Below are 27,500 nucleotides of genomic sequence, written 5' to 3' on the forward strand. Positions count from 1 at the left end.
AGCCTGGTATCAACACAGGTAGAACAGCCTGGTATCAACACACAGGTAGAACAGCCTGGTATCAACACAGGTAGAACAGCCTGGTATCAACACATGTAGAACAGCCTGGTATCAACACACAGGTAGAACAGCCTGGTATCAACACACAGGTAGAACAGCCTGGTATCAACACAGGTAGAACAGCCTGGTATCAACACACAGGTAGAACAGCCTGGTATCAACACAGGTAGAACAGCCTGGTATCAACACACAGGTAGAACAGCCTGGTATCAACACACAGGTAGAACAGCCTGGTATCAACACAGGTAGAACAGCCTGGTATCAACACATGTAGAACAGCCTGGTATCAACACACAGGTAGAACAGCCTGGTATCAACACAGGTAGAACAGCCTGGTATCAACACATGTAGAACAGCCTGGTATCAACACAGGTAGAACAGCCTGGTATCAACACAGGTAGAACAGCCTGGTATCAACACAGGTAGAACAGCCTGGTATCAACACATGTAGAACAGCCTGGTATCAACACATGTAGAACAGCCTGGTATCAACACAGGTAGAACAGCCTGGTATCAACACACAGGTAGAACAGCCTGGTATCAACACAGGTAGAACAGCCTGGTATCAACACATGTAGAACAGCCTGGTATCAACACACAGGTAGAACAGCCTGGTATCAACACACAGGTAGAACAGCCTGGTATCAACACATGTAGAACAGCCTGGTATCAACACAGGTAGAACAGCCTGGTATCAACACAGGTAGAACAGCCTGGTATCAACACATGTAGAACAGCCTGGTATCAACACACAGGTAGAACAGCCTGGTATCAACACAGGTAGAACAGCCTGGTATCAACACAGGTAGAACAGCCTGGTATCAACACAGGTAGAACAGCCTGGTATCAACACAGGTAGAACAGCCTGGTATCAACACAGGTAGAACAGCCTGGTATCAACACAGGTAGAACAGCCTGGTATCAACACAGGTAGAACAGCCTGGTATCAACACATGTAGAACAGCCTGGTATCAACACAGGTAGAACAGCCTGGTATCAACACAGGTAGAACAGCCTGGTATCAACACAGGTAGAACAGCCTGGTATCAACACAGGTAGAACAGCCTGGTATCAACACAGGTAGAACAGCCTGGTATCAACACACAGGTAGAACAGCCTGGTATCAACACAGGTAGAACAGCCTGGTATCAACACACAGGTTTTTAGGCTGGTCTTAAAATTGAAACACATTCAACCAGCCTTCAACATACGAGTGTCTGGGATGGTTCCATCATATTTGGACTTCTTTGGTGGTGATGTCACATATTCGACAAGCCTTACAGAATATATGACGTGAAATATGAACCTGGTTCTTGACCCAATTCTCCAAACTCCACATATCTAAATCATTTAAAAAAAGAAGCAACACATCTATAACATCATAAAGGAACTTGGCTAAAAACCATGACTCAGAAAGAAAACTGAATCTCAGTCAGAGATCGCAAGAGAAAGACAGGAGACAGAAAATAGGAAAAAATGAGGAACGAATATAGACAAAAAAAAAAGTCAGACTGCTATTTTCTAGGGTGCGTCAGTCAGCTTCCATTCATCCAGTCTCAAGCCACACCCAAAACACCAACCACTTCCTGTCTGTGGCTCTCAGCTCAAAGCCCATTCTGAAGAAGTAAATCTATAAAAACAAAGTTCACCAGTAATTTCCCAAAAAACAGCAACTCACTGTAGTTATTACAGCATCGCCGTGGTAACAATGCTGTGGTAGTGCGTGACTTATATAAAAGTTCACCCCCAATACTGTTTTTATGAACAGAGATATTAGTTATAGAGATCAAAACTCCATCCCTCCATCTGTACATCCGTTCATCCGTCGAGCCATCCACCTACCAGATAACATTGACTCTGGTGAAACTGAATACAAATCTCCCTGCAGTGACTTTGAAGCTCCTCGTTGATGTTAAGCCGAAAGCAGAAAGTGGTAAACAGAGTTCAGCTCTCATGTCCTCTCGGGCCTCACTTGATCTATAATGGATGCTCAGTAGGACAAAAAAAAAACAGCAAACTTCCTACAAAACTCCAGAGGAGATCGGCCGCCTGCGGAGACTTTAATTAGGCAGAAAGGTCTGGAATCACTAAGAAACACAGGAAGGTATAATGGATTCTGTTTGAAGTGATGCAGAGCCGAGATACTGCTCAGTCACACCACACAGTTCAGCCTGTTCAACACTAGACCTGAACCCGAACCACCAAGACATCAGGAGTTGATCTCCCAGATACAAGGGTCTATGCAAGGGTTGAGGGTCAATACGAGGGTCGATACGAGGGTCAATACGGTGGTGGATACGAGGGTCGAGGGTTGATACGAGGCTCCATACGAGGGCCGATATAAGGGTCCATACAAGGGTCTATACGAAGGTCTATACGAGAGTCTATACGAGGGTCGATACGGTGGTCGATACGAGGGTCCATACCAGGGCCGATACGAGGGTCGAGGGTCTATACGAGGGACGATACAAGGGTCGATACGGTGGTCCATATGAGGGTTGAGGGTCCATACGAGGGTCCATACAAGGGCCGATACGAGGGTCCATACGGTGGTCCATACGGTGATCCATACGAGGGTCCATACGAAGGTCTATACGGTGGTCCATATGAGGCTCCATACGAGGGCCGATACGAGGGTCGAGGGTCTATACGAGGGACGATACAAGGGTCGATACGAGGGTCGATACGGTGGTCCATACGAGGGTTGAGGGTTCATACGAGGGTCCATACAAGGGCCGATACGAGGGTCCATACGGTGGTCCATACGGTGATCCATACGAGGGTCCATACGAAGGTCTATACGAGGGTCGATACGAGGGTTCATACGAGGGTCGATACGGTGGTCGATACGAGGGTCCATACGAGGGTCCATACAAGGGTTGAGGGTCTATACGAGGGCCGATACGAGGGTCCATACGAGGGTCCATACGAGGGTCTATACGAGGGTTGAGGGTCTATACGGTGGTCGATACGAGGGTCGATACGAGGGACCATACGAGGGTCGATACGAGGGTCGATACGGTGGTCTATACGAGGGTTGAGGGTCCATACGAGGGTCCATACAAGGGCCGATACGAGGGTCGAGGGTCTATACGAGGGTCGATACGAGGCTCCATACGAGGGCCGATACGAGGGTCGAGGGTCTATACGAGGGCCGATACGAGGGTCGATACGGTGGTCCATACGAGGGTTGAAGGTCTATACGGTGGTTGATACGAGGGTCCATACGAGGGTTCATACGAGGGCCGATACGAGGGTCAATACGAGGGCCCATACGAAGGTCTATACGAGGGTTGAGGGTCTTTACGAGGGTTGAGGGTCTATACGAGGGTCGATACGAGGGCCGATACGGTGGTCGATACGAGGGTCCATACGAGGGCCGATACGAGGGTCGATACGAGGGTCGATACGGTGGTCCATACGAGGGTCGATATGGTGGTCGATACGAGGGTCCATACGAGGGTTCATACGAGGGCCGATACGAGGGTCCATACGAGGGTTGAGGGTCTATACGAGGGTTGAGGGTCTATACGAGGGTTGAGGGTCTGTACGAGGGCCGATACGAGGGACCATACGAGGGTCCATACGAAGGTTGAGGGTCTATACAAGGGTCTATATGAGGGCCGATACGAGGGTCGATACGAGGGTTGAGGGTCTATTAGAGGGTCGATACGAGGGTCCATACGAGGGTCTATACGAGGGTCTATACGAGGGTTGAGGGTCTATACGGTGGTCGATACGAGGGTCGATACGAGGGACCATACGAGGGTCGATACGAGGGTCGATACGGTGGTCTATACGAGGGTTGAGGGTCCATACGAGGGTCCATACAAGGGCCGATACGAGGGTCGAGGGTCTATACGAGGGCCGATACGAGGGTCGATACGGTGGTCTATACGAGGGTTGAGGGTCTATACGAGGGTTGAGGGTCTATACGAGGGTCGATACGAGGCTCCATACGAGGGCCGATACGAGGGTCGAGGGTCTATACGAGGGCCGATACGAGGGTCGATACGGTGGTCCATACGAGGGTTGAAGGTCTATACGGTGGTTGATACGAGGGTCCATACGAGGGTTCATACGAGGGCCGATACGAGGGTCAATACGAGGGCCCATACGAAGGTCTATACGAGGGTTGAGGGTCTTTACGAGGGTTGAGGGTCTATACGAGGGCCGATACGGTGGTCGATACGAGGGTCCATACGAGGGCCGATACGAGGGTCGATACGAGGGTCGATACGGTGGTCCATACGAGGGTCGATATGGTGGTCGATACGAGGGTCCATACGAGGGTTCATACGAGGGCCGATACGAGGGTCCATACGAGGGTTGAGGGTCTATACGAGGGTTGAGGGTCTATACGAGGGTTGAGGGTCTGTACGAGGGCCGATACGAGGGACCATACGAGGGTCCATACGAAGGTTGAGGGTCTATATGAGGGCCGATACGAGGGTCGATACGAGGGTTGAGGGTCTATTAGAGGGTCGATACGAGGGTCGATACAAGGGTCGATACGAGGGTTGAGGGTCTATACGAGGGTTGAGGGTCTATTAGAGGGTCGATACGAGGGTCGATACGAGGGTTGAGGATCCATACTAGGGTCGACACGAGGGTCCTTCACTCACTCACTCCTCCTCTCCTTCCTCTCCCTCTTCTCCTCTTTCCTCTCCTTCCTCCACTCCTCAAGCTGTAAGTAAATCACCTGGACTTGTTTTCATTGATAACTTCTGATACTAAATCAATACCTTTCTGAAGGTCTGAATCACAACACATTTCACTGAGTTACATCACTGGAATATGAATTCACTTGTTTCTGAAACAGGACCTCCCTGGTCGTGAGTACCTAACACACTCTGCCCGTGCCTTGTTTGTTTGATGCTTGTGTGGACAAGTGAAGCGGCCACTGCTGTTTTAGGCATCCACGATGCCCAGCAACGACTCAGGCCTGCAACAGGGGTTTTGTTAGTGTGTGTGTGCCAGTGTGGGTGTGTGAGGGTGGGTTTGCGCTATGTATTCATATATATGTGTTCACCTATGGCTGCTGCTAATCTGATTATTATATGCATTCTGAGTTCAGTTATTGTGTAGGGATCTGTACATTGGTTTTTGGAATACTTGTTAATAAATATATTGACAGTAACAGCGTCATCACTTTCAAAACTATACCCAGGATCCCGCCCATAGTACTAAGTACCATAGTACTTAAATCATTTATATCATCTTGCATAGCTACATGGGACGGGTGTTACATAAATGGAGGCACTGCTGGGAGACTAATTCAAGTTAGCAGACAAAGCACGTAATAACTTTTAGGCATAGGGGACAATTAATAGCGAACCCGTGAAGTATACTAGTAGATTTATCAAGTTGCAAGTATGACGAGCCAAACGCGTAGTCCCTCAGCGCTTGACTTAGTTAACCGGTGCAGGGGAGAGGGAGTAGATGTAGAACATGCTCTGTTGATTTATGGAGTGCCAGAAAACATTACCGTGGATGTTATAGAGGAAACAGCAGAGACAATCAAAGCCTTAGGTAAAGTGTGAGTAAGGGGAAAAATGTTTCACTCAACATCAATCGCTAATGGTGTTGTGAGAGTGCCGCGAAGTCATTGAACCCACACTGATCACCTCCGAATTGACGCCAATAATGGGTGGAAGGGTATGGAACACAGTGCACGCAATAGGAGAAGACCCTGATGACACTAAGGACTTCACTGAGAAGTTACTCACACTTCTTCGGCAAAAGGGAAAAAACATGGATGATATTCAGAGATTATGCAGTCCCAATATACCAGGGAACAGCAGCCCGGAGTCTATTATCCGTGCAGTTGGCGATGTATGGGGCAGAACCAACAGACCGCCAGACAGTAATTCTTATAGACGTCTGAGGACTTACTCTGGCGTCACTCCTACCCCTGGAGGCGAAGAATGCCTAGATAGTTGGTTGGAGCAGGCCAAATTCATGGTAAATGAAGGTGAATGGTCTGTGAAGGAAGGAGAATACTTGAGTATCAAAGGCCCGGCCTTAGAGATCATTCAGGCTGTGCGTATGGCTGAACCTGATGCTAGCTCCATGGAGTATATCCATGCCATAGAGAGCACATTTGGTACGACAGAGTCTTGGACTGTCTATCAGGGAGCAAGTGGTTCTCGGTATTGGACCTGAGGAGTGGGTACTATCAGATACCTATGAAGGAGGAGGATAAAGAGAAGACCGCCTTCATTTGTCCCCTCGGATTCTATCAATTTGAATGCATGCCGCAAGAAATAACCGGAGCGCCGGCAACTTTTCAGTGGTTGATGGAAAAAGCTGTTGGGGACATGCATCTCCTCTTGTATACTTGGACAATATTATCGTTTTTGGAAAAACGCTGGAGAAGCATGGCATGAGCAGCGTCTTCTGAAAGTTCTGGATAGGCTAGAAGAAGTTGGTTTGAAGGTTTCGATTGACAAATGCCAATTTTGTCTGACTGAAGTAAAGTATGTGGGTCACATTGTTTCCGAGGCTGGGATTGCCACCGACCCTAAGAAAGTGGATGTGGTAAAAAACTGGAAGGAGCCCACCGATCTGAAATCACTGAAGTCATTCCTCGGATTTTGTGGATATTATCGCAGGTTTATTGCAAACTACTCTGCTATTGTCCATACATGTCCATACATATACATATATATATATATATACACACACACACACACACATATATATATACACATATATATACACATATATATATATATATATATATATACACATATATATACACATATATATATATATATATATATATATATATATATATATATATATATATACAAGCGTTAGCAGCATCAGCTACGGCTGAAGTATCACTAGTGTCAGTAGCATCAGAAGCGCCACTAGCGTTAGCAGCATCCGCTACGTCAGAAGCATCATTAGCGTCAGTAGCATCACTAGCGTCAGTGGCATCAGAAGCACCACTAACATTAGCAGCATCAGCTACGTCAGAAACATCAGAAGCGCCACCAGCGTCAGCAGCATCAATAATATCAGCTACGTCAGAAGCATCAGAAGCGCCACTAGCGTTAGCAGCATCAGCTACGTCAGAAGCATCAGAAAGCGCCACCAGCGTTAGCAGCATCAGCTACGTCAGAAGCGCCACCAGCGTCAGCTACGTCAGAAGCGCTACTAGCGTTAGCAGCATCAGCTACGCCAGAAGCATCAGAAGCACCACTAGCGTTAGCAGCATCAGCTACGTCAAAAGCATCAGAAGCGCCACCAGCATCAGGTACGTCTGAAGCATCACTAGCGTCTGGGTGAAAGCAGACTCACCTGTACACGGCCGGGTAGGGCGAGGCGTACAGGTACCTGTCCTCCAGAGCCCCACCCCCCCAGCACAGCAGGTATCTGGCCATGTCTGCGAGGCTCCGCCCACTCTCACACTGTCACTGTGTGATGTCACAGAGGGAGAGAGCAGCGGCCAGTCAACCGACATCCACAACATCGAACAGGAAAGGGAGGCGTCACTGAGAGAACCGGAGCGGCGTCCTCCAAACGTTAATCTGATGACGTCATCGTGACATTGTGGTGGCTTCCTGTTCTCCGTCCGTCTGAGTGTTTTTCCTCCGGCAGCAGCGTCTCCTCCTATAATCCTTCCTTTGTCTGCTTCGGTTCTCCTCCTGACTGCCTCCTCCTCCTCCTCCTCCTCTTCGTTTCGTCCACACTTTTTAAATCGGGCTTTCTCTCTCGACAACTTCGCCGCAGAACTTTCTCTCGTTCTCCTCCCTCCTCTCTCATCCATCAGCTGGGTTATTTTCCTCCAGTGAGGGAGGAGGAGGTATGCGTTTCCTCCCCCGATTGACCCGGGACGCCCCTCCTCCTCCCTCTGTCCTCTCCTTCCCCCCTTTGTCTCCTCTTACCTTCCTTTCACTCCATCGACCTTCCTGGAAGTTTGTTTCAGACACTTTTCTAGCAGCTCAATAAAACTTCTCCTGTTACAAACATTTACTTATTGATTCACTACGAGAACAAAAACACCAACAATGCAATTAATTCATAAAACCTAAAATACAACTTACAAAAGTATCTTTTCACACGTCCTTTAGCTCATTTTAAATATCTTTTATTAAAACAAAATGGAGTTCAAAGTTTAGGCTTTGTCTTTTTGTAGATTTGTTCATAAAAACAAAAACCTTTTGGAATTATTAAAGCAGTTTCACCAGCAGCCAAAGTGAAAAGCAGGTCAGAGGTCAGAGGTCACAGCACCCAGACAACAGATGGAAAAGATCCACACAGGGAGGAGGAGGAGGAGGAGGAGGAGGAGAGTATCTCTACTTTTCAGAGTGGGAGGTCCTTCTCCACAACTCGTCTCTGAAACGCTGGCTGATTGAACCCAACTGGAATTTCCCTCTATAGGCTGATAGGTGTGTGTGTGTGTGTATATGTATGTATGTGTGTGTGTCTGCGTGTGTGTGTCTGTGTGTGTGTGTGTGTGTGGATCCAGTGGAGGGAGGCCAAAGGAAAACGGTGAACTCCTCCAGACTGAAACACAGATCTCTCCCAGCAGCACCTTCCCTTCATTCCTTAAATGTCTGAATACGTTTATGAGATCCTGTTAGAACGGGGACCAAGGACCTGGTCTACCTCGGTGATGATGATGAGGATGAAGGGTGAACAGCTGTGTCCGTGTGAAGGACCTCATGGTCACTTCACACGGACACAGAAAGATCTACTTCCTGAAAAGACAGAGGGAGTTTGGAAGGAACGCCAGCATCTTGACACTCTGGACGAAGGTCTGGAACGGGAACTGTTCTGGCCACAGAACCCTTGAGACCACCAGGCCACCAGATCAGACCACCAGACCATCTGGCCATCACATCAGACCACCAGACCATCTGGCCATAACATCAGACCACCAGGCCATCACATCAGACCACCAGACCATCACATCAGGCCACCAGGCCATCACATCAGACCATCAGACCATCACATCAGACCACCAGACCATCAGGCCATGACATTAGACCACCAGACCATCACATCAGAGACCACCAGGCCATCAGGCCCTTGAGGCAGGAGGCACAAAGAAGGAGGCAGGGCCATTGGGAAGGAGGCCAGGCCCATGCCAGGGGCTGGATGCAGGAAGCAGGGGCAAGGAGGCAGGGGGGGGCAGGACCGGCTTCACACAGCCAGGTCCAATGAACCCTATGAGGCGAAAAGTCACAAAGACTCCGAGGAAGAAGTAGAGTTAGTAAGGTGCAATGAAGCGACGTAAAGGAGAGAGAGAGAAGAGGAGATAGGTGCTCAGTGTATCCTAAAACATCCCCCAGCAGCCTATAAGCCTATAGCAGCATATCAAGGGGCTGGACCAGGGCAAACCTGATTCAGCCCTAACTATAAGCACTATTAAAGAGGAAAGTCTTAAGTCTATTCTTAAATGAGGTGACCAGACCATCAGACCACCAGGACATCAGACTACCAGACCATCAGACCAATAAATCATCAGCCCACCAGACCATCAAATCATCAGCCCACCACACAGCCTTAGCCCACCAGCATGCTAAGCTAATGCTAGCTACGCAGTGTTAGCTTAGCAGACGTTGCAGCTGAGAAATGCTCCGGTTCTTCACAACCTCCTCCCTGTCTAAAGTCACATCAGACCACCAGACCATCACACCAGACCATCTAACGGTACATCGTACAAGTGAGAGTAGAACATCGTACACTTGAGACTAGTTTACTTTCTATATTTCTCATGGATCAACTGTGGGACGTTATGTTTGTAGGTATTGAAAAAGTAAAACAAAAAAAAAGACACTTTAAATTGCAAATGAATAAGAATTTCTTATGAACTGTTAAATACGCACTGAGCCGTTCTCTTGTCCAATACTTTACAATGTACCGACCGCATATGGCGAATTAAATAAAAAGGGAAACAAAGTACATTTATACTTTACTTGAGTATTTCCCTTTCCTGCTACTTAATAGGTTCACATCAAAAGGGGGACACGATGAGCTCAGAGACTAAAATAAACCCTGTGTGCACGTCTGAAACAAAAGGTTCTGCACAGGCCGAGACCCACCACATGGGGCTCGGTTCTATGTGAAAGTGGATCTGGAGGAACCAGAACTGATCACCAAACACAGACCAGGAACCTAGAGTACTAATTGAGTATTTCTACTTTCTATTTCGCTACATTTATCTGAAGCTTTAGTTATGTTACACATGAAGACATTTACAATTAATATGAACGATGTTAATGTATCAGAAAGTGTTAATGTTTAGTCTTCATGTTACTAATGTTTATGTATTATTAATAATGTCCATGTATTAGTATTGATAATGTGCATGTTTTAGTATTGATCAGGTGCATGTTTTATTAATAATGTGAATGCTGCTTCAGGGGTTTTTAACTCCCCCCCCCCGCTGACGTTAAGGGAAAACCCTTAAACATGAAACTTATTCTACTAAACACAAAAGTGAATGGGCTTCAGGTTGTTCTCCTCAAAAACATGCACTGTGTGTGTGTGTGTGTGTGTGTGTGTGCGTGCGTGCGTGTTCAGCTACCCGTCAGACTCTATAATTAAACTCATGTGTTGTGTATGGTCCAGTTAAATCCAACACACACACACACACACACGTTTGTTCTACGATACTTGTGAGGACCCTAGTTGACAAACTGCATTCCTGAGCCCTCTCAGTTTTAATCGTCTACAATCATGACACAGCCTCTTAAAAACATCCTCACAAAGACAGATGAGTGAACACTCACTGTAATCACTCCATGTATCTTGCTGCCCCCGTGTGGCTGTTGTGTGTTACTGCAGCATGGTTTTTATCTACAATACATTAAAAATAAAGTCTTGACTTTCACATGGAGTCATCAGTTTGAAGATTTTAACGGTTGATTATGTAACCTGTCTTCATTAAAGAGTCTGAAAACAACTAGCTATGTTATATATAGTTCTGTCATTATAATCACGGTTTATCTCACTTTTTATCACTTTTAAGAGACTTGAGTATTCAGTAAAAGTCTCCGTACTACGAGGAGTAAACTTACAAATAAATGTAAAAGAAAAATTAAACATTAAAAATAAAAATGTATCTGAAAGAAGCCAACTGGGAGCAGAGACTTCCTGTCCTCAGTCTGGACCTGCACCTGGGGCTGCGACTCACCTGGGGCTGCTGTGGAGCGAGGGGGCCGAGCTCGCCTTTCGGAAGCCGTCTTTGAGGACGGAGCGACGGTACGACTCTTTCTCCGACTTTGATCGAACTGGAGGACCGGTGTCAAGCTCCATTTCAGAGCGAGACGTCTCTGAGGGGGCGGACGGGTCCGGACGGGCCAGCGGGGCGAAGCTCAGCTCGATGATCTGCTTGGCGCTCTGGCAGATCTGACTCTGAACGCACAGACACATCAGCGTTAGCCGGCACTCGGGACGCAGAGCGTGACCGCGGCAGCTTCGCTCTCCTACCTGGATCTCGGGGGTGAGGGTGGGCAGGTCGAAGGTGAACACCGACGTGGAGCCAGAGGTCAGGAGGTCCACGCTGTCCAGGCTGCTGTACGAGGTGCCTTTGGCCCGGTGAGACTCCATGATGCTTTCAAAGTGGCGGCTGAAGGAGTCCAGGTTGCTCTCGGAGGGTCGGCGGGGGCTGCCGATGGAGATCGGAGACTTGAGGCCGCCGTGCGAGTCGGATGCCGTCAACGAGCTGAAGAGGAGAACGAAACGCCAGAACTTTAAAACCACCATGTCCTCCAGAATCCTGACAGAGGGTTCGTCCTGAATCTGGTCAGCGGCTCAACGTGAAGTGGGTCAGGACCGACCTGGGTGCTTGTTGCCTAAAGTTTCTCCTGAACCACCAGATGTCATTGGTGGGTGCCTCCCCGTGTGGACGTTAGTGGGATCACACTATGTAACAAACAAATTGATATAAATGCACTGAATTGTTATTTATTATTTAAATAGTAAATCATACACCAACAACTTGGTATATAAATATAGTATATTTAAAATAATTGAACAACAAAAGGATCAATAATTCGTCAGTAAACGTCCATAAATCACGTTCTTCAGTATCAAACTAATCCAGTGATGGTTGTCTGTTCATCTCCGGTTAAACTGCAGGAAGAAGCTGATCACAGATCAGTCAGCACACCTAGCACAAGTATTGGTCCACAGCACTAACTCCTGGAATCCATGGCAGCATTACACTTCCTGTTCTAGAGCATGATGGGAACTGTAGTTTCAGATCTTAGAGAATGTAATGTGGATCTCACCTTTTCAGCAGCAGACTGAACACCTCGTCCTCCTCCTTGGTGGCTCTTTGTCTCTGTTGGTCTCCCAGCATCCGGACACTGGCCCAGCTCACCACACCTTCTTCTTCTTCTTCTTCTTCTTCTTCCTCCTCCTCCTCCTCCTCTTCCTCCTCCTTGACGCCACCTGTCCAGGGTTTTGGGGAGGCGTCGGGCGGGCCGAAGCTGGAGTTTACCAGGACGCTGCGGTTACTCCCAAAGGCCGAGTCCGCCTCCTCAGCCGCCTCAGCCTCCGCCCGCATCACCTGCACAACAATGGTCAATATTTATCAAGGGCACGATGTCATTCTAGGTATGGCGAACCGATCAGAGGACATTGGATCACCTCGTCCAGGTCGGTCTCCCTGTAGCACCGCAGCGGCACGGCGTCCAGATCCGTCTCGGAGTATTGGATGGTCCGCCGGATGATGCCCGTCCTGGGGGTGGAGCCTCTGGGGTCGTGGGCCACCAGTTCCACCTCGATCTGCCTCACCTCGTGATGTGGCAGCCTTGGACCCTCGCTGACCCGCCCCCTCTTCTGATTGGATGGTTTCAGATGGAGGGAGGAGGGAGGAGTGGGGCTCGGCGAACCGCTGGCCGGAGGCGTGGTGGACGGAGCGTCTGCAGGAGAAAAGAAGGGTGTTCTATGTTTTATCTCCACAAGGTTCCACTTCTTTTTTTTCACAAACATCATTGGCAGGAACATCCAGCGTAGTGAAGATATATTTATATGCAGATGATACAGTAGTCAACAGCGATTTCAGTTAATTTCTCGCTCAAGTCATCTGCTTATTTGAGAGTTTACGACCTTTCGGTGATAAAATATAAAGAACTGTTTTCATTTGATCAGATTAAAACTGAACTAAAGGTTGGGGTAATGCTAGTTGTGTAGATAGTTTAATGTAGTAGTGGTACCTCAGATTTACAGTACAAGTATGAATCAAGACATTTCCACAGCGAGCAGACATCAATGTCTTTCACTCGTTTTTAAAAGAGACCAAAGACTGAAGAAGATGCTCGTAAAGAACAGGAAGTAGAAGTAGTAGTAGTAGTAGTAGTAATACTTGTTAGTATAATTGTACTCTCAGGCCTGACTGTATTAAGCTGCAGCTAATTGGCTTAGAAGACTGGAAGGTGATGAAGCTGCTTGTTTACTTCAATGACACTGAGACCAAATAACTACTGATTGTACTACTAGTACTAGTATACTAATACTGCTGATTGTACTACTAGTACTAGTATACTAATACTGCTGATTGTACTACTAGTACTAGTATACTAATACTGCTGATAGCACTACTAGTACTAGTATACTAATACTGCTGATAGCACTACTAGTACTAGTATACTAATACTGCTGATTGTACTACTAGTACTAGTATACTAATACTGCTGATTGTACTACTAGTACTAGTATACTAATACTGCTGATAGCACTACTAGTACTAGTATACTAATACTGCTGATTGTACTACTAGTACTAGTATACTAATACTGCTGATAGCACTACTAGTACTAGTATACTAATACTGCTGATTGTACTACTAGTACTAGTATACTAATACTACTGATTGTACTACTAGTACTAGTATACTAATACTGCTGATAGTACTACTGACATCTACAGATACAACCAATTCTACTGATACTACTACTGCTGATAGTAACACTGATACTTCTAATACAACTAATTGTATCAGTGGTGATGAATCGAACACTGGATTTCATTTCGTTTCATTTTTCTGTACAAGGATGTACGTGATTATAATAACAATAATAAACAATAAGTTATGGTAATAATATCCACTTGTATATAAATGGAGGTGTTAAATATCAGTAACATGATGACGTCGGGGACTGGAGGTGAGGATATATTGGCTTAATTAACTAATTGTACACTAAATATCTGCCAACATAAAATGTAATATTCATAATTGGGACTTTGTTGCTGCTTTTTTCCATCCTCCTTTTGTTTAGAATGATATGTTCTATTTTTGTTTCATTGTATTTTGCTAGCAAAACGTAAACATTGATGAAAAGATAAACCTTCAATGCAGCGACTCTCCTCCGGGCCTCCAAACAGGAACTCCCACTTGGCTCGGGCGATGTTCTGCGACCGCGAGGACGGAGTCGTCGCCGAGCCGCCGTCCGACTGCATGAGAACAGACAGCAGTGAAATGAAATGATGTGTTTATTAATGCACATATGTGTGAGTGTTTGGCAGCCTCGAGGTCTGTAACCAAAGGTCTAAACCAAACCAATACCTTCAGTAGTTTTTATGGAGACTGAAACTTCATTCTTAAGGGCAATTTGCCAGGTATACCAGAACTCCGTTCCGACACTTTAACAACATACAATAGGGATATGGTCACAATTACGACTAATTTGACAGAAAAAAATACAAATAAAATGGTGCATCTGACAATCTTGAAGCATATTATTAAACAATATATCCCATTAGTCTAAAACCCAGAATGGCCCGAGCCTCATGGGAGATGTAGTTGTAAAATGCTCACGAGATGCTCAGTTTGTTCGTGATGAGGCTGATGATGGAAACCCTCCATAAGAAAACACTGACATCAGAAACTAACTCACCGGTGAGGAAGAACTTTGTATTTCTGTTATATATTTATTGTTATCAAGGTAAATGATTCACAATGCGATGGGATGACTCATCAACAGACAGCCTCCCCCGCCACACAGATCCAGAGCGTACACATAACCCACATGACTAACTCCTCAAACAACAACCACATCCTCCCCCCCATCCAGCCGACCTGTATCCCTGAGCCGGTGTCTGCCGTGTCGTGGCTGGACTGGCTCGAGGTTTCGGGGGACAGACTGTCGTTTCTGTCCATCTGGGAGTCTCCCAAGCTGCCCGTAACCCCACTGGAGCTTTGAGAGGCCGTCCCAGCAGCCCCGCTGTGATCCTGAACCTCCTCCCTCACGTCCTTGGACACACTTATAACTGCAGTTTGATACTCCTGCAATGACGCCTTCATTCCTTTGTCTCCTCCGACCTTCCTATGATACTCCTCTCTGCTTGGCACGTACACTTTAGAGGTCGACTGTCTGTAGTTGTCTTCCAAGAGTTCGTCTCCATCCTGGACTGGTCCGGCGTCCTGCTGGTGCCTGGAGGACCAGCTCACGAGGAACACTTCTGTGTTTTGGTGGGAGAGAAGTCTCCTGGAGAGTTCAGGGCTTTCCTCGAGTGATCTGTCAAAGAGGTGATCATACTGCTTAAGCTCCATTCCAGGAGGTTTGTGGTCTCCAGTGTACTGTGGCGGCTGGTAGCGGTGTAGGGCAGACGCATCTTTAGAGGGTGACAAACCCCGTTGATGCCGTGGGTCCAAGACCGGGGATTGAGAGGTGGCTGGACGGTGCAACCTAGTCGGCAAGGCTGGAGATGCAGGTGAAGACAGGCCTTTCTGGGATAAGAAAGGTGAGACGCATCCTGGTCTGGATTGAACTGTTGCTTTGTCCGTTTTAAATATGAGGTTCTGGTTGTCGGCCTGCAGAGGTTCAGGGGAGGTTCGCTCATGAAGAGTGGCATAAGGTTGGGATTCTCTCAGGAATGACACTCCCATCTTAGGACTCTCTGACCGCAGTGACTCAGCTTGAGAAGATGCAGGAGAGGGACTCTGCCTTTCAGCAAAAATGCCGGACAGTTTGGTCGCCTCCACCGCTAACTTACAAGCCACTTCAGAATTTAAGGATGGGGAGATGCTTCTCCTGCCATAGGTAGGGCTGACTGCGTCACTCGCTCGGCTACCGCAGCGAGACGGCTTGTAGGGAGTCTTGCTGGATACATCATCACTAGTGCTGTAATGTAAACTGTGTGTAGGGTTAGTGTTGGTGATGTTAGAACAATAGCTACTATGAACAATGTGTTTGGGGTTCCCACTAGCTTGATAGCTAGTCCTGGAATGGTTGCTGGTGTGGAATATGCTAGCTGGGATCCTATGCTGGATGTCTGTGGGTCTCCCAGCAGGTAACGGGGGGTGAAATTTGCTGGACAACCTGGGGCTCTCTTCCCCAACCCAGGGCCTCTGCTGGCTGTGGGTCGGGCCACGAGAGCAAAGAGGTGAGGTTTGAGCTACTGAGTGGGACGAGTACCCAGTGTGAAAACACAGGTGGTCAGAGGCAGGACTTCTGGGTAGTCCACTCAATGAACTACGGCAGACTTCCCTGTCCAGTTCCAGGGCCTTCGATGGCAGGGTGAGGGTACGGCGAGGCAGAATAGGTGACCCCCCCAAGGACCGGCAGCGAGGGGACTGGTAGTGCTGTGGCAGGGTTGGGCTGCAATTTTCTGGGTTGTGCCCAGCAAATCTGCGCTTAAGTTCTGGGGATTCAAACTCCTCCAAGGCCCTATAGAGGGCATCTCTGGCAACTGTGTCTGGGCTCGCCCTCTGCAGGTAAGGCGAGCCTTGTGGGGACTGAATCCTAGACGAGTATGGGTGATTGTAGTAAGGGTCTCCCTGCCCCGGCTGCCCATTGTACCACACTGGGTCACTCAACCTCTTTTGGAGCCGCTGCCCCTCCATTCTGTTCAGAGGATTGCTTAAATCACTTTGGCACAAAGAGGTACGGCGGCCCCCCAAGCTGTGAACGTTAGCTTTCTCTATGTAGCCAAAGGTCACCACAGACGTCTTCCCCTCCTCACCCCCAACCCCCGGGACTTCGTAGGACCTGCGGTTGCTGGTAGGTGTGGAGGGTACAGTCATTGTCCCAGAAGATGTGGAAGATGGGGAGATAAGCATCCTTCCATGGTAGGGATCCATGTCAGAGGAACAGGTGCGTCCCAATGAGCCATGCTGCCCTGGACCAGTTGTTCCAGGTGCAAGGACCTGGAGTAATTGACTGAAACTGTCATGAGACAAATCCTGCCGGTGAAACTGGGTGGGAGACCCTGTTGCGTCAGGGTTTTGGAGTTGGAAGCTGACGGAGTGCCTGGAGGAGGACTTTGTGGGGGATAAGCTGTGGCTTCCAACCCCAGTTTGGTGCTGAGAGACTGGGGAAAGATCCTGACGGTGGTTGGGGCTGGAGCTTCTCTGGGATTGAGGGAGGACGTCTGGGCACTGAAGCATTGGGGGAGCATTCCCATCATCTCTTCCTCCAGATACTGTATCTTCCTCCTCGGCAACGGACCTTACCTCAACGTACAGGTGGAGGACTTTACCTGCCTCGGACATGCTGGCACCTTAGATACCGAAACACACTAATCTTCCTTTATCCTTGGGCCGTCTCTATTTGTGCGAAGGGTCCCTCGGCTTCCTGATACCCAGTAAAGTGCCAAACTGTCTGATGAAGGTCAGGGGTGGAACTGGACTACAAGGTCTGTCCTCCATCTGCTCATCGTCACTTCAACCTGCAACAGGAAACAGAGACAAAGTTAACACCAAAAAAAGTTTAGATTACAGTTTAAAATCTACATTCATTTATAAAGAACTGGACAACCTCTAAACACCCTCATGACACACTGTGGTATTACAGCTTACAATTCACTTATTTAAATGGACAACATTATGACCTGAGACAAAGGTTGTTGGGATGTTACACTTCAACTGCTTCCAGTGCTTAACTACCAACTACAAAGCTTCAACTTTCAGAAATGTCACGCCAAACACACATCAACTGACACTTCAGTGTCTTTGACTTCAAACTATCAAAGGATTCTGCTTTTTTTAGTCAAATTCAAACTCTCATACAATCTCACAAACAAGAACGTACATCGTTAGTGCTGCCTCCAGTTTGTCAATTAATTCTGAATGTTTTGGTCTGGATTAGTTTTTTATTTTTTTTCCAGCTGAATGACTGATTTCCAAGAAACGGACGAACACATCTCCGGTTGTTGTGTGATTCTTTGTGGAGGAACTCAGTTTTACAGATCTATTGATTAAATACAAGACATTCTTCATTCAGTTTTCAGCTAAAGACAAAACACCTGAATCTGTTACATAAATATGAATGACATCACTGAGTGAATCACTGGGACGATGAATCATCGATCATTAAATGAAAACACAGGAGCAGCTGCAACTAATAATAGAATTCAAGAAGTGCCCTTCGGTCACACACGGTCTGGATTATAACCGATGTTTCTCTACCATAACGAGGTATGAACAATAACTTCTTCTGCTTAATTCACGCAAGTATTCTCGGACTGTTCACCGCTGAAGAAACGTTTGCATCCCAGATATATAATTTATTGTTTTTACTTTTGCTTCCTCGTGTGATCGGTCACATGTGAACCTCGATGTCTACTAATCAAGTTCTGACTGCAGCTTTCAAGTTCGCCGGGTTTTTTTGCGACCAGTGAACATGAAGTGGACTGAGGAGGAGAGGCGTAGAGACGCCATATACGTCGACCTGTCAATCACCTTGTAGCCCCGCCCTTAATCAGTCACCCCCTGGTGGTCAGTAGAGAGAATGCAGCTTTAACACGTGAAGCATAGACTTCTATACAACCAGAGGAGTCTCCCCCTGGTGGTCAGGAGAGAGAATGCAGCTTTAACACATGAAGCATAGACTTCTATACAACCAGAGGAGTCGCCCCCTGGTGGTCAGGAGAGAGAATGCAGCTTTAACACATGAAGCATAGACTTCTATACAACCAGAGGAGTCGCCCCCTGGTGGTCAGGAGAGAGAATGCAGCTTTAACACATGAAGCATAGACTTCTATACAACCAGAGGAGTCGCCCCCTGGTGGTCAGGAGAGAGAATGCAGCTTTAACACATGAAGCATAGACTTCTATACAACCAGAGGAGTCGCCTTGAGTTTAATTTAGTTGTTGACCATATTCTACGACGTGTCTTTTAGGACAACTTGTTTTAGTGAAGTGTGTTTAACGACGTCTAGACGGGATCAGCCAGGTGAGATCTGCACCTTTCATGTTTAACTTGTTATTGTTGTAAATTCATGTTTAACTTGTTATTGTTGGTAAATCATTAAATGTTAAACTACTCGTGTCTTCAGCGCTCTTCTCTGGCGTCATCACCTCTATTATAACTTCTTATGGAGGCTGACACTGTGCTCTGGTTCCATCCCCACACACCAGAGAAGTGTTTGTTAACAGAGGTCAGAGGTCAGAAACTCAACACCAGCTGCTGTGGAACCATCTCAGGTTTGTATTTAAATCACAACAACAAGCATCATCTATATATACATGTACACAGTACTACATGTACACAGTACTACATATACATACATACATACATATATATATATATATATATATATATATACATACATACATACATATATATATATATATATATATATATATATATATATATATATATATATATATGTACTACATATATAGTACTATATATATACTGCATGTGTACTAGTACGGCAGTAATACTTGTTATTGTACTATGTGTGTACTAGTACGGTAGTAATACTTGTTATTGTACTATGTGTGTACTAGTACGGCAGTAATACTTGTTATTGTACTATGTGTGTACTAGTACGGTAGTAATACTTGTTATTGTACTATGTGTGTACTAGTACGGTAATAATACTTGTTATTGTACTGCGTGTGTACTAGTACGGTAGTAATACTTGTTATTGTACTGCGTGTGTACTAGTACGGTAGTAATACTTGTTATTGTACTATGTGTGTACTAGTACGGTAATAATACTTGTTATTGTACTGTGTGTGTACTAGTACGGTAGTAATACTTGTTATTGTACTGCGTGTGTACTAGTACGGTAGTAATACTTGTTATTGTACTATGTGTGTACTAGTACGGTAATAATACTTGTTATTGTACTGTGTGTGTACTAGTACGGTAGTAATACTTGTTATTGTACTATGTGTGTACTAGTACGGTAGTAATACTTGTTATTGTACTATGTGTGTACTAGTACGGTAATAATACTTGTTATTGTACTATGTGTGTACTAGTACGGTAGTAATACTTGTTATTGTACTATGTGTGTACTAGTACGGTAATAATACTTGTTATTGTACTGTGTGTGTACTAGTACGGTAGTAATACTTGTTATTGTACTAGTACGGTAGTATACTTGTTATTGTACTGTGTGTGTACTAGTACGGTAGTAATACTTGTTATTGTACTGTGTGTGTACTAGTACGGTAGTATACTTGTTATTGTACTGTGTGTGTACTAGTACGGTAGTATACTTGTTATTGTACTGTGTGTGTACTAGTACGGTAGTAATACTTGTTATTGTACTAGTACGGTAGTATACTTGTTATTGTACTGTGTGTGTACTAGTACGGTAGTAATACTTGTTATTGTACTAGTACGGTAGTATACTTGTTATTGTACTATGTGTGTACTAGTACGGTAGTAATACTTGTTATTGTACTATGTGTGTACTAGTACGGTAGTAATACTTGTTATTGTACTATGTGTGTACTAGTACGGTAGTGATACTTGTTATTGTACTATGTGTGTACTAGTACGCTAGTAATACTTTTTATTGTACTATGTGTGTACTAGTACGGTAGTAATACTTGTTATTGTACTATGTGTGTACTAGTACGGTAGTAATACTTGTTATTGTACTATGTGTGTACTAGTACGGTAGTGATACTTGTTATTGTACTATGTGTGTACTAGTACGCTAGTAATACTTTTTATTGTACTATGTGTGTACTAGTACGGTAGTAATACTTGTTATTGTACTATGTGTGTACTAGTACGGTAGTAATACTTGTTATTGTACTAGTACGGTAGTATACTTGTTATTGTACTATGTGTGTACTAGTACGCTAGTAATACTTGTTATTGTACTGCGTGTGTACTAGTACGGTAGTAATACTTGTTATTGTACTAGTACGGTAGTATACTTGTTATTGTACTATGTGTGTACTAGTACGGTAGTATACTTGTTATTGTACTATGTGTGTACTAGTATGGTAGTAATACTTGTTATTGTACTATGTGTGTACTAGTACGGTAGTAATACTTGTTATTGTACTAGTACGGTAGTATACTTGTTATTGTACTATGTGTGTACTAGTACGGTAGTAATACTTGTTATTGTACTATGTGTGTACTAGTACGGTAATAATACTTGTTATTGTACTATGTGTGTACTAGTACGGCAGTAATACTTGTTATTGTACTATGTGTGTACTAGTACGGCAGTAATACTTGTTATTGTACTATGTGTGTACTAGTACGGCAGTAATACTTGTTATTGTACTATGTGTGTACTAGTACGGTAGTAATACTTGTTATTGTACTATGTGTGTACTAGTACGGCAGTAATACTTGTTATTGTACTGTGTGTGTACTAGTACGGTAGTAATACTTGTTATTGTACTATGTGTGTACTAGTACGGTAGTATACTTGTTATTGTACTATGTGTGTACTAGTACGGTAGTAATACTTGTTATTGTACTAGTACGGTAGTATACTTGTTATTGTACTATGTGTGTACTAGTACGGTAATAATACTTGTTATTGTACTATGTGTGTACTAGTACGGCAGTAATACTTGTTATTGTACTGCGTGTGTACTAGTACGGTAGTAATACTTGTTATTGTACTATGTGTGTACTAGTACGGCAGTAATACTTGTTATTGTACTGCGTGTGTACTAGTACGGTAGTAATACTTGTTATTGTACTATGTGTGTACTAGTACGGTAATAATACTTGTTATTGTACTGTGTGTGTACTAGTACGGTAGTAATACTTGTTATTGTACTGCGTGTGTACTAGTACGGTAGTAATACTTGTTATTGTACTATGTGTGTACTAGTACGGTAATAATACTTGTTATTGTACTATGTGTGTACTAGTACGGCAGTAATACTTGTTATTGTACTAGTACGGTAGTATACTTGTTATTGTACTGTGTGTGTACTAGTACGGTAGTAATACTTGTTATTGTACTATGTGTGTACTAGTACGGTAGTAATACTTGTTATTGTACTATGTGTGTACTAGTACGGTAATAATACTTGTTATTGTACTATGTGTGTACTAGTACGGTAGTAATACTTGTTATTGTACTATGTGTGTACTAGTACGGTAATAATACTTGTTATTGTACTGTGTGTGTACTAGTACGGTAGTAATACTTGTTATTGTACTAGTACGGTAGTATACTTGTTATTGTACTGTGTGTGTACTAGTACGGTAGTAATACTTGTTATTGTACTAGTACGGTAGTATACTTGTTATTGTACTATGTGTGTACTAGTACGGTAGTAATACTTGTTATTGTACTGTGTGTGTACTAGTACGGTAGTATACTTGTTATTGTACTGTGTGTGTACTAGTACGGTAGTATACTTGTTATTGTACTGTGTGTGTACTAGTACGGTAGTATACTTGTTATTGTACTGTGTGTGTACTAGTACGGTAGTAATACTTGTTATTGTACTAGTACGGTAGTATACTTGTTATTGTACTGTGTGTGTACTAGTACGGTAGTAATACTTGTTATTGTACTAGTACGGTAGTATACTTGTTATTGTACTATGTGTGTACTAGTACGGTAGTAATACTTGTTATTGTACTATGTGTGTACTAGTACGGTAGTAATACTTGTTATTGTACTATGTGTGTACTAGTACGGTAGTGATACTTGTTATTGTACTATGTGTGTACTAGTACGCTAGTAATACTTTTTATTGTACTATGTGTGTACTAGTACGGTAGTAATACTTGTTATTGTACTATGTGTGTACTAGTACGGTAGTAATACTTGTTATTGTACTATGTGTGTACTAGTACGCTAGTAATACTTTTTATTGTACTATGTGTGTACTAGTACGGTAGTAATACTTGTTATTGTACTATGTGTGTACTAGTACGGTAGTAATACTTGTTATTGTACTATGTGTGTACTAGTACGGTAGTATACTTGTTATTGTACTATGTGTGTACTAGTACGGTAGTAATACTTGTTATTGTACTAGTACGGTAGTATACTTGTTATTGTACTATGTGTGTACTAGTACGGTAATAATACTTGTTATTGTACTATGTGTGTACTAGTACGGTAATAATACTTGTTATTGTACTATGTGTGTACTAGTACAGTAGTAATACTTGTTATTGTACTATGTGTGTACTAGTACGGTAATAATACTTGTTATTGTACTATGTGTGTACTAGTACGGTAATAATACTTGTTATTGTACTATGTGTGTACTAGTACGGTAGTAATACTTGTTATTGTACTATGTGTGTACTAGTACGGTAGTAATACTTGTTATTGTACTATGTGTGTACTAGTACGGTAGTAATACTTGTTATTGTACTAGTACGGTAGTATACTTGTTATTGTACTATGTGTGTACTAGTACGGTAGTATACTTGTTATTGTACTATGTGTGTACTAGTACGGTAATAATACTTGTTATTGTACTATGTGTGTACTAGTACGGTAATAATACTTGTTATTGTACTATGTGTGTACTAGTACGGTAGTAATACTTGTTATTGTACTATGTGTGTACTAGTACGGTAGTATACTTGTTATTGTACTATGTGTGTACTAGTACGGTAATAATACTTGTTATTGTACTATGTGTGTACTAGTACGGTAATAATACTTGTTATTGTACTATGTGTGTACTAGTACGGTAGTAATACTTGTTATTGTACTATGTGTGTACTAGTACGGTAGTAATACTTGTTATTGTACTAGTACGGTAGTATACTTGTTATTGTACTATGTGTGTACTAGTACGGTAATAATACTTGTTATTGTACTATGTGTGTACTAGTACGGTAATAATACTTGTTATTGTACTATGTGTGTACTAGTACAGTAGTAATACTTGTTATTGTACTATGTGTGTACTAGTACGGTAATAATACTTGTTATTGTACTATGTGTGTACTAGTACGGTAATAATACTTGTTATTGTACTATGTGTGTACTAGTACGGTAGTAATACTTGTTATTGTACTATGTGTGTACTAGTACGGTAGTAATACTTGTTATTGTACTATGTGTGTACTAGTACGGTAGTAATACTTGTTATTGTACTAGTACGGTAGTATACTTGTTATTGTACTATGTGTGTACTAGTACGGTAGTATACTTGTTATTGTACTATGTGTGTACTAGTACGGTAATAATACTTGTTATTGTACTATGTGTGTACTAGTACGGTAATAATACTTGTTATTGTACTATGTGTGTACTAGTACGGTAGTAATACTTGTTATTGTACTATGTGTGTACTAGTACGGTAGTATACTTGTTATTGTACTATGTGTGTACTAGTACGGTAATAATACTTGTTATTGTACTATGTGTGTACTAGTACGGTAATAATACTTGTTATTGTACTATGTGTGTACTAGTACGGTAGTAATACTTGTTATTGTACTATGTGTGTACTAGTACGGTAGTAATACTTGTTATTGTACTATGTGTGTACTAGTACGGTAGTAATACTTGTTATTGTACTATGTGTGTACTAGTACGGTAGTAATACTTGTTATTGTACTATGTGTGTACTAGTACGGTAGTAATACTTGTTATTGTACTATGTGTGTACTAGTACGGTAGTAATACTTGTGTATGTTTGATTATATTACAAATGATCCATTTCTCGTGAAAACAAATACAAAACAAGTCGCTGCAGCAGGAGATCAAAGGAAAGGAAGGAAGGAAAGGTCAGAGGAAAGGAATGAAGGAAAGGTCAGAGGAAAGGAATGAAGGAAAGGAAGGAAGGAAAAGTCAGAGGAAAGGAAGGAAGGAAAAGTCGGAGGAAAGGGAGGAAGGAAAGGTCAGAGGAAAGGAATGAAGGAAAGGTCAGAGGAAAGGAAGGAAGGAAAAGTCAGAGGAAAGAAAGAAAGGAAAAGTTAGAGGAAAGGAAGGATGGAAAGATCAGAGGAAAGGAAGGAAGGAAAAGTCAGAGGAAAGGAAGGAAGGAAAAGTCAGAGGACAGGAAGGAAGGAAAAGTTAGAGGAAAGGAAGGATGGAAAGATCAGAGGAAAGGAAGGAAGGAAAAGTCAGAGGAACGGTTAGAGGAAAGGTCAGAGGAAAGGAAAGAAGGAAAAGTCAGAGGAAAGGTCAGAGGAAAGGTTAGAGGAAAGGTTAGAGGAAAGGTCAGAGGAAAGGAAGGAAGGAAAAGTCAGAGGAAAGGAAGGAAGGAAAAGTCAGAGGAAAGGAAGGATGGAAAGGTCAGAGGACAGGAAGGAAGGAAAGGTCAGATGAAAGGAAGGAAGGAAAAGTCAGAGGAAAAGGAAAGAAGGAAAGGTGAGAGGAAAGGAAGGAAGGAAAGGTCAGAGGAAAAGGAAAGAAGGAAAGGTGAGAGGAAAGGAAGGAAGGAAAGGTGAGAGGAAAGGAAGGAAGGAAAGGTCAGATGAAAGGAAGGAAGGAAAAGTCAGAGGAAAAGGAAAGAAGGAAAGGTGAGAGGAAAGGAAGGAAGGAAAGGTCAGAGGAAAGGAAGGAAGGAAAGGTCAGATGAAAGGAAGGAAGGAAAAGTCAGAGGAAAAGTCAGAGGAAAAGGAAAGAAGGAAAGGTGAGAGGAAAGGAAGGAAGGAAAAGTCAAAGGAAAGGTTAGAGGAAAGGAAGGAAGGAAAGGTCAGAGGAAAGGAAGGAAGGAAAGGAAGGAAGGAAAGGTCAGAGGAAAGGAAGGAAGGAAAGGAAGGAAGGAAAGGTCAGAGGAAAGGAAGGAAGGAAAAGTCAGAGGAAAGGAAGGAAGGAAAAGTCAGAGGAAAAGGAAAGAAGGAAAGGTGAGAGGAAAGGAAGGAAGGAAAGGTCAGATGAAAGGAAGGAAGGAAAAGTCAGAGGAAAAGGAAAGAAGGAAAGGTGAGAGGAAAGGAAGGAAGGAAAGGTCAGAGGAAAGGAAGGAAGGAAAAGTCAGAGGAAAGGAAGGAAGGAAAAGTCAGAGGAAAAGGAAAGAAGGAAAGGTGAGAGGAAAGGAAGGAAGGAAAGGTCAGATGAAAGGAAGGAAGGAAAAGTCAGAGGAAAAGGAAAGAAGGAAAGGTGAGAGGAAAGGAAGGAAGGAAAGGTGAGAGGAAAGGAAGGAAAGGTCAGAGGAAAAGGAAAGAAGGAAAGGTCAGAGGAAAGGAAAGAAGGAAAGGTGAGAGGAAAGGAAAGAAGGAAAGGTGAGAGGAAAGGAAGGAAGGAAAGGTCAGAGGAAAGGAAAGAAGGAAAGGTCAGAGGAAAAGGAAAGAAGGAAAGGTCAGAGGAAAAGGAAAGAAGGAAAGGTCAGAGGAAAAGGAAAGAAGGAAAGGTCAGAGGAAAGGAAGGAAAGGAGCCTCCTGTCAGTGCCTCACTGTGATAATAAATATATATTCATAAATATAAGCTCATCTGGTCAATAAGGAGCTTGTATTGTTATATAAGCCTTTTGTTAATAGGAATTATTTAAAATAAGTCATGAAATACAACAAATTGAATATAAACTTATTTTGCAAATAAATATGTATAAATATGTTTTAGAAATATACTTAATTGTTAATAAATAGGACTTTTGTAAATAAATATGAATTCAATTAGTTAATAAATAGGACTTATCGTGTATTTCCCATCATGCATAAACATATTGTTTATTTATTCTACTGTAGGAACATTAGTGCTTATTCTATTTATTTATTTTTCTGTTGTCTTAAGTTTGTTCTTCATTGATACATTTAGATGAGACATTATTGTTATATTTAATATACAACAACAATATAAGAGAGGTTTTAAAAAAACATCCTTATTACATCTTATTAAGAAAGCGTGTTTTCTCCAGCGGTAAACAAACCACACACTAAGTGACAACAACAACAACAACAACAACACTGTTATTGTTCTTTACAGCACCAGAGGTTTTTATATTTTATGTTTAAATATCTTGTCTTTAATGCGTTTGAATTATTTATGATAATAACTAAAGCTTTAAATCATAAAGACGCCGTCTGGCTTTTATCTGACGTGAACTTTGACCTCTGAACTCAATTATTACAACTGAAGTCAGGCGGGCGACCGTCAACAAAACTTTATTTAGGTCGACGAAAGATGTGAAACATTCCTGATGCCACATGCAGGTGTGTGTGTGTGAGAATGTGTGTGTGTGTGTGTGTCTGTGTGTGTGTGTGTGTGGAAGTGTAGGTGTGTGTGTGTGTGTGTGAGAGAGAATGTGTGTGAAAGTGTAGGTGTGTGTGTGTGAGAATGTGTGTGTGTGTGTGAATGTGTGTGGAAGTGTAGGTGTGTGTGTGTGTGTGTGTGTG

At 43.6% G+C, this 27,500-nt stretch overlaps 1 protein-coding gene across 2 annotated transcripts in view; it reads right to left on the reverse strand.

The window, feature by feature from the left end:
* The window catches only part of psda (pleckstrin and Sec7 domain containing a), a 63,802-nt gene that overhangs the window by 29,582 nt on the left and 6,720 nt on the right, over positions 1 to 27,500 (reverse strand). The window contains exons 4-9 of one of the 2 annotated variants that reach the window (XM_034551825.1): positions 15,104 to 17,694; positions 14,373 to 14,478; positions 12,673 to 12,947; positions 12,312 to 12,592; positions 11,509 to 11,743; positions 11,213 to 11,433 (exon numbers count right to left, since the gene is read on the reverse strand). In XM_034551825.1, coding sequence (XP_034407716.1) covers positions 11,213 to 11,433; positions 11,509 to 11,743; positions 12,312 to 12,592; positions 12,673 to 12,947; positions 14,373 to 14,478; positions 15,104 to 17,518 — 3,533 coding nt within the window. In that variant the 5' untranslated portion in view covers positions 17,519 to 17,694. The remainder of the gene's footprint in view (positions 1 to 11,212; positions 11,434 to 11,508; positions 11,744 to 12,311; positions 12,593 to 12,672; positions 12,948 to 14,372; positions 14,479 to 15,103; positions 17,695 to 27,500) is intronic. The other variant, XM_034551826.1, reaches the window with a different exon arrangement.

This window comes from Cyclopterus lumpus, chromosome 15 (assembly GCF_009769545.1).
Source record: "Cyclopterus lumpus isolate fCycLum1 chromosome 15, fCycLum1.pri, whole genome shotgun sequence".
NCBI classification, from domain to species: Eukaryota; Metazoa; Chordata; class Actinopteri; order Perciformes; family Cyclopteridae; genus Cyclopterus; species Cyclopterus lumpus.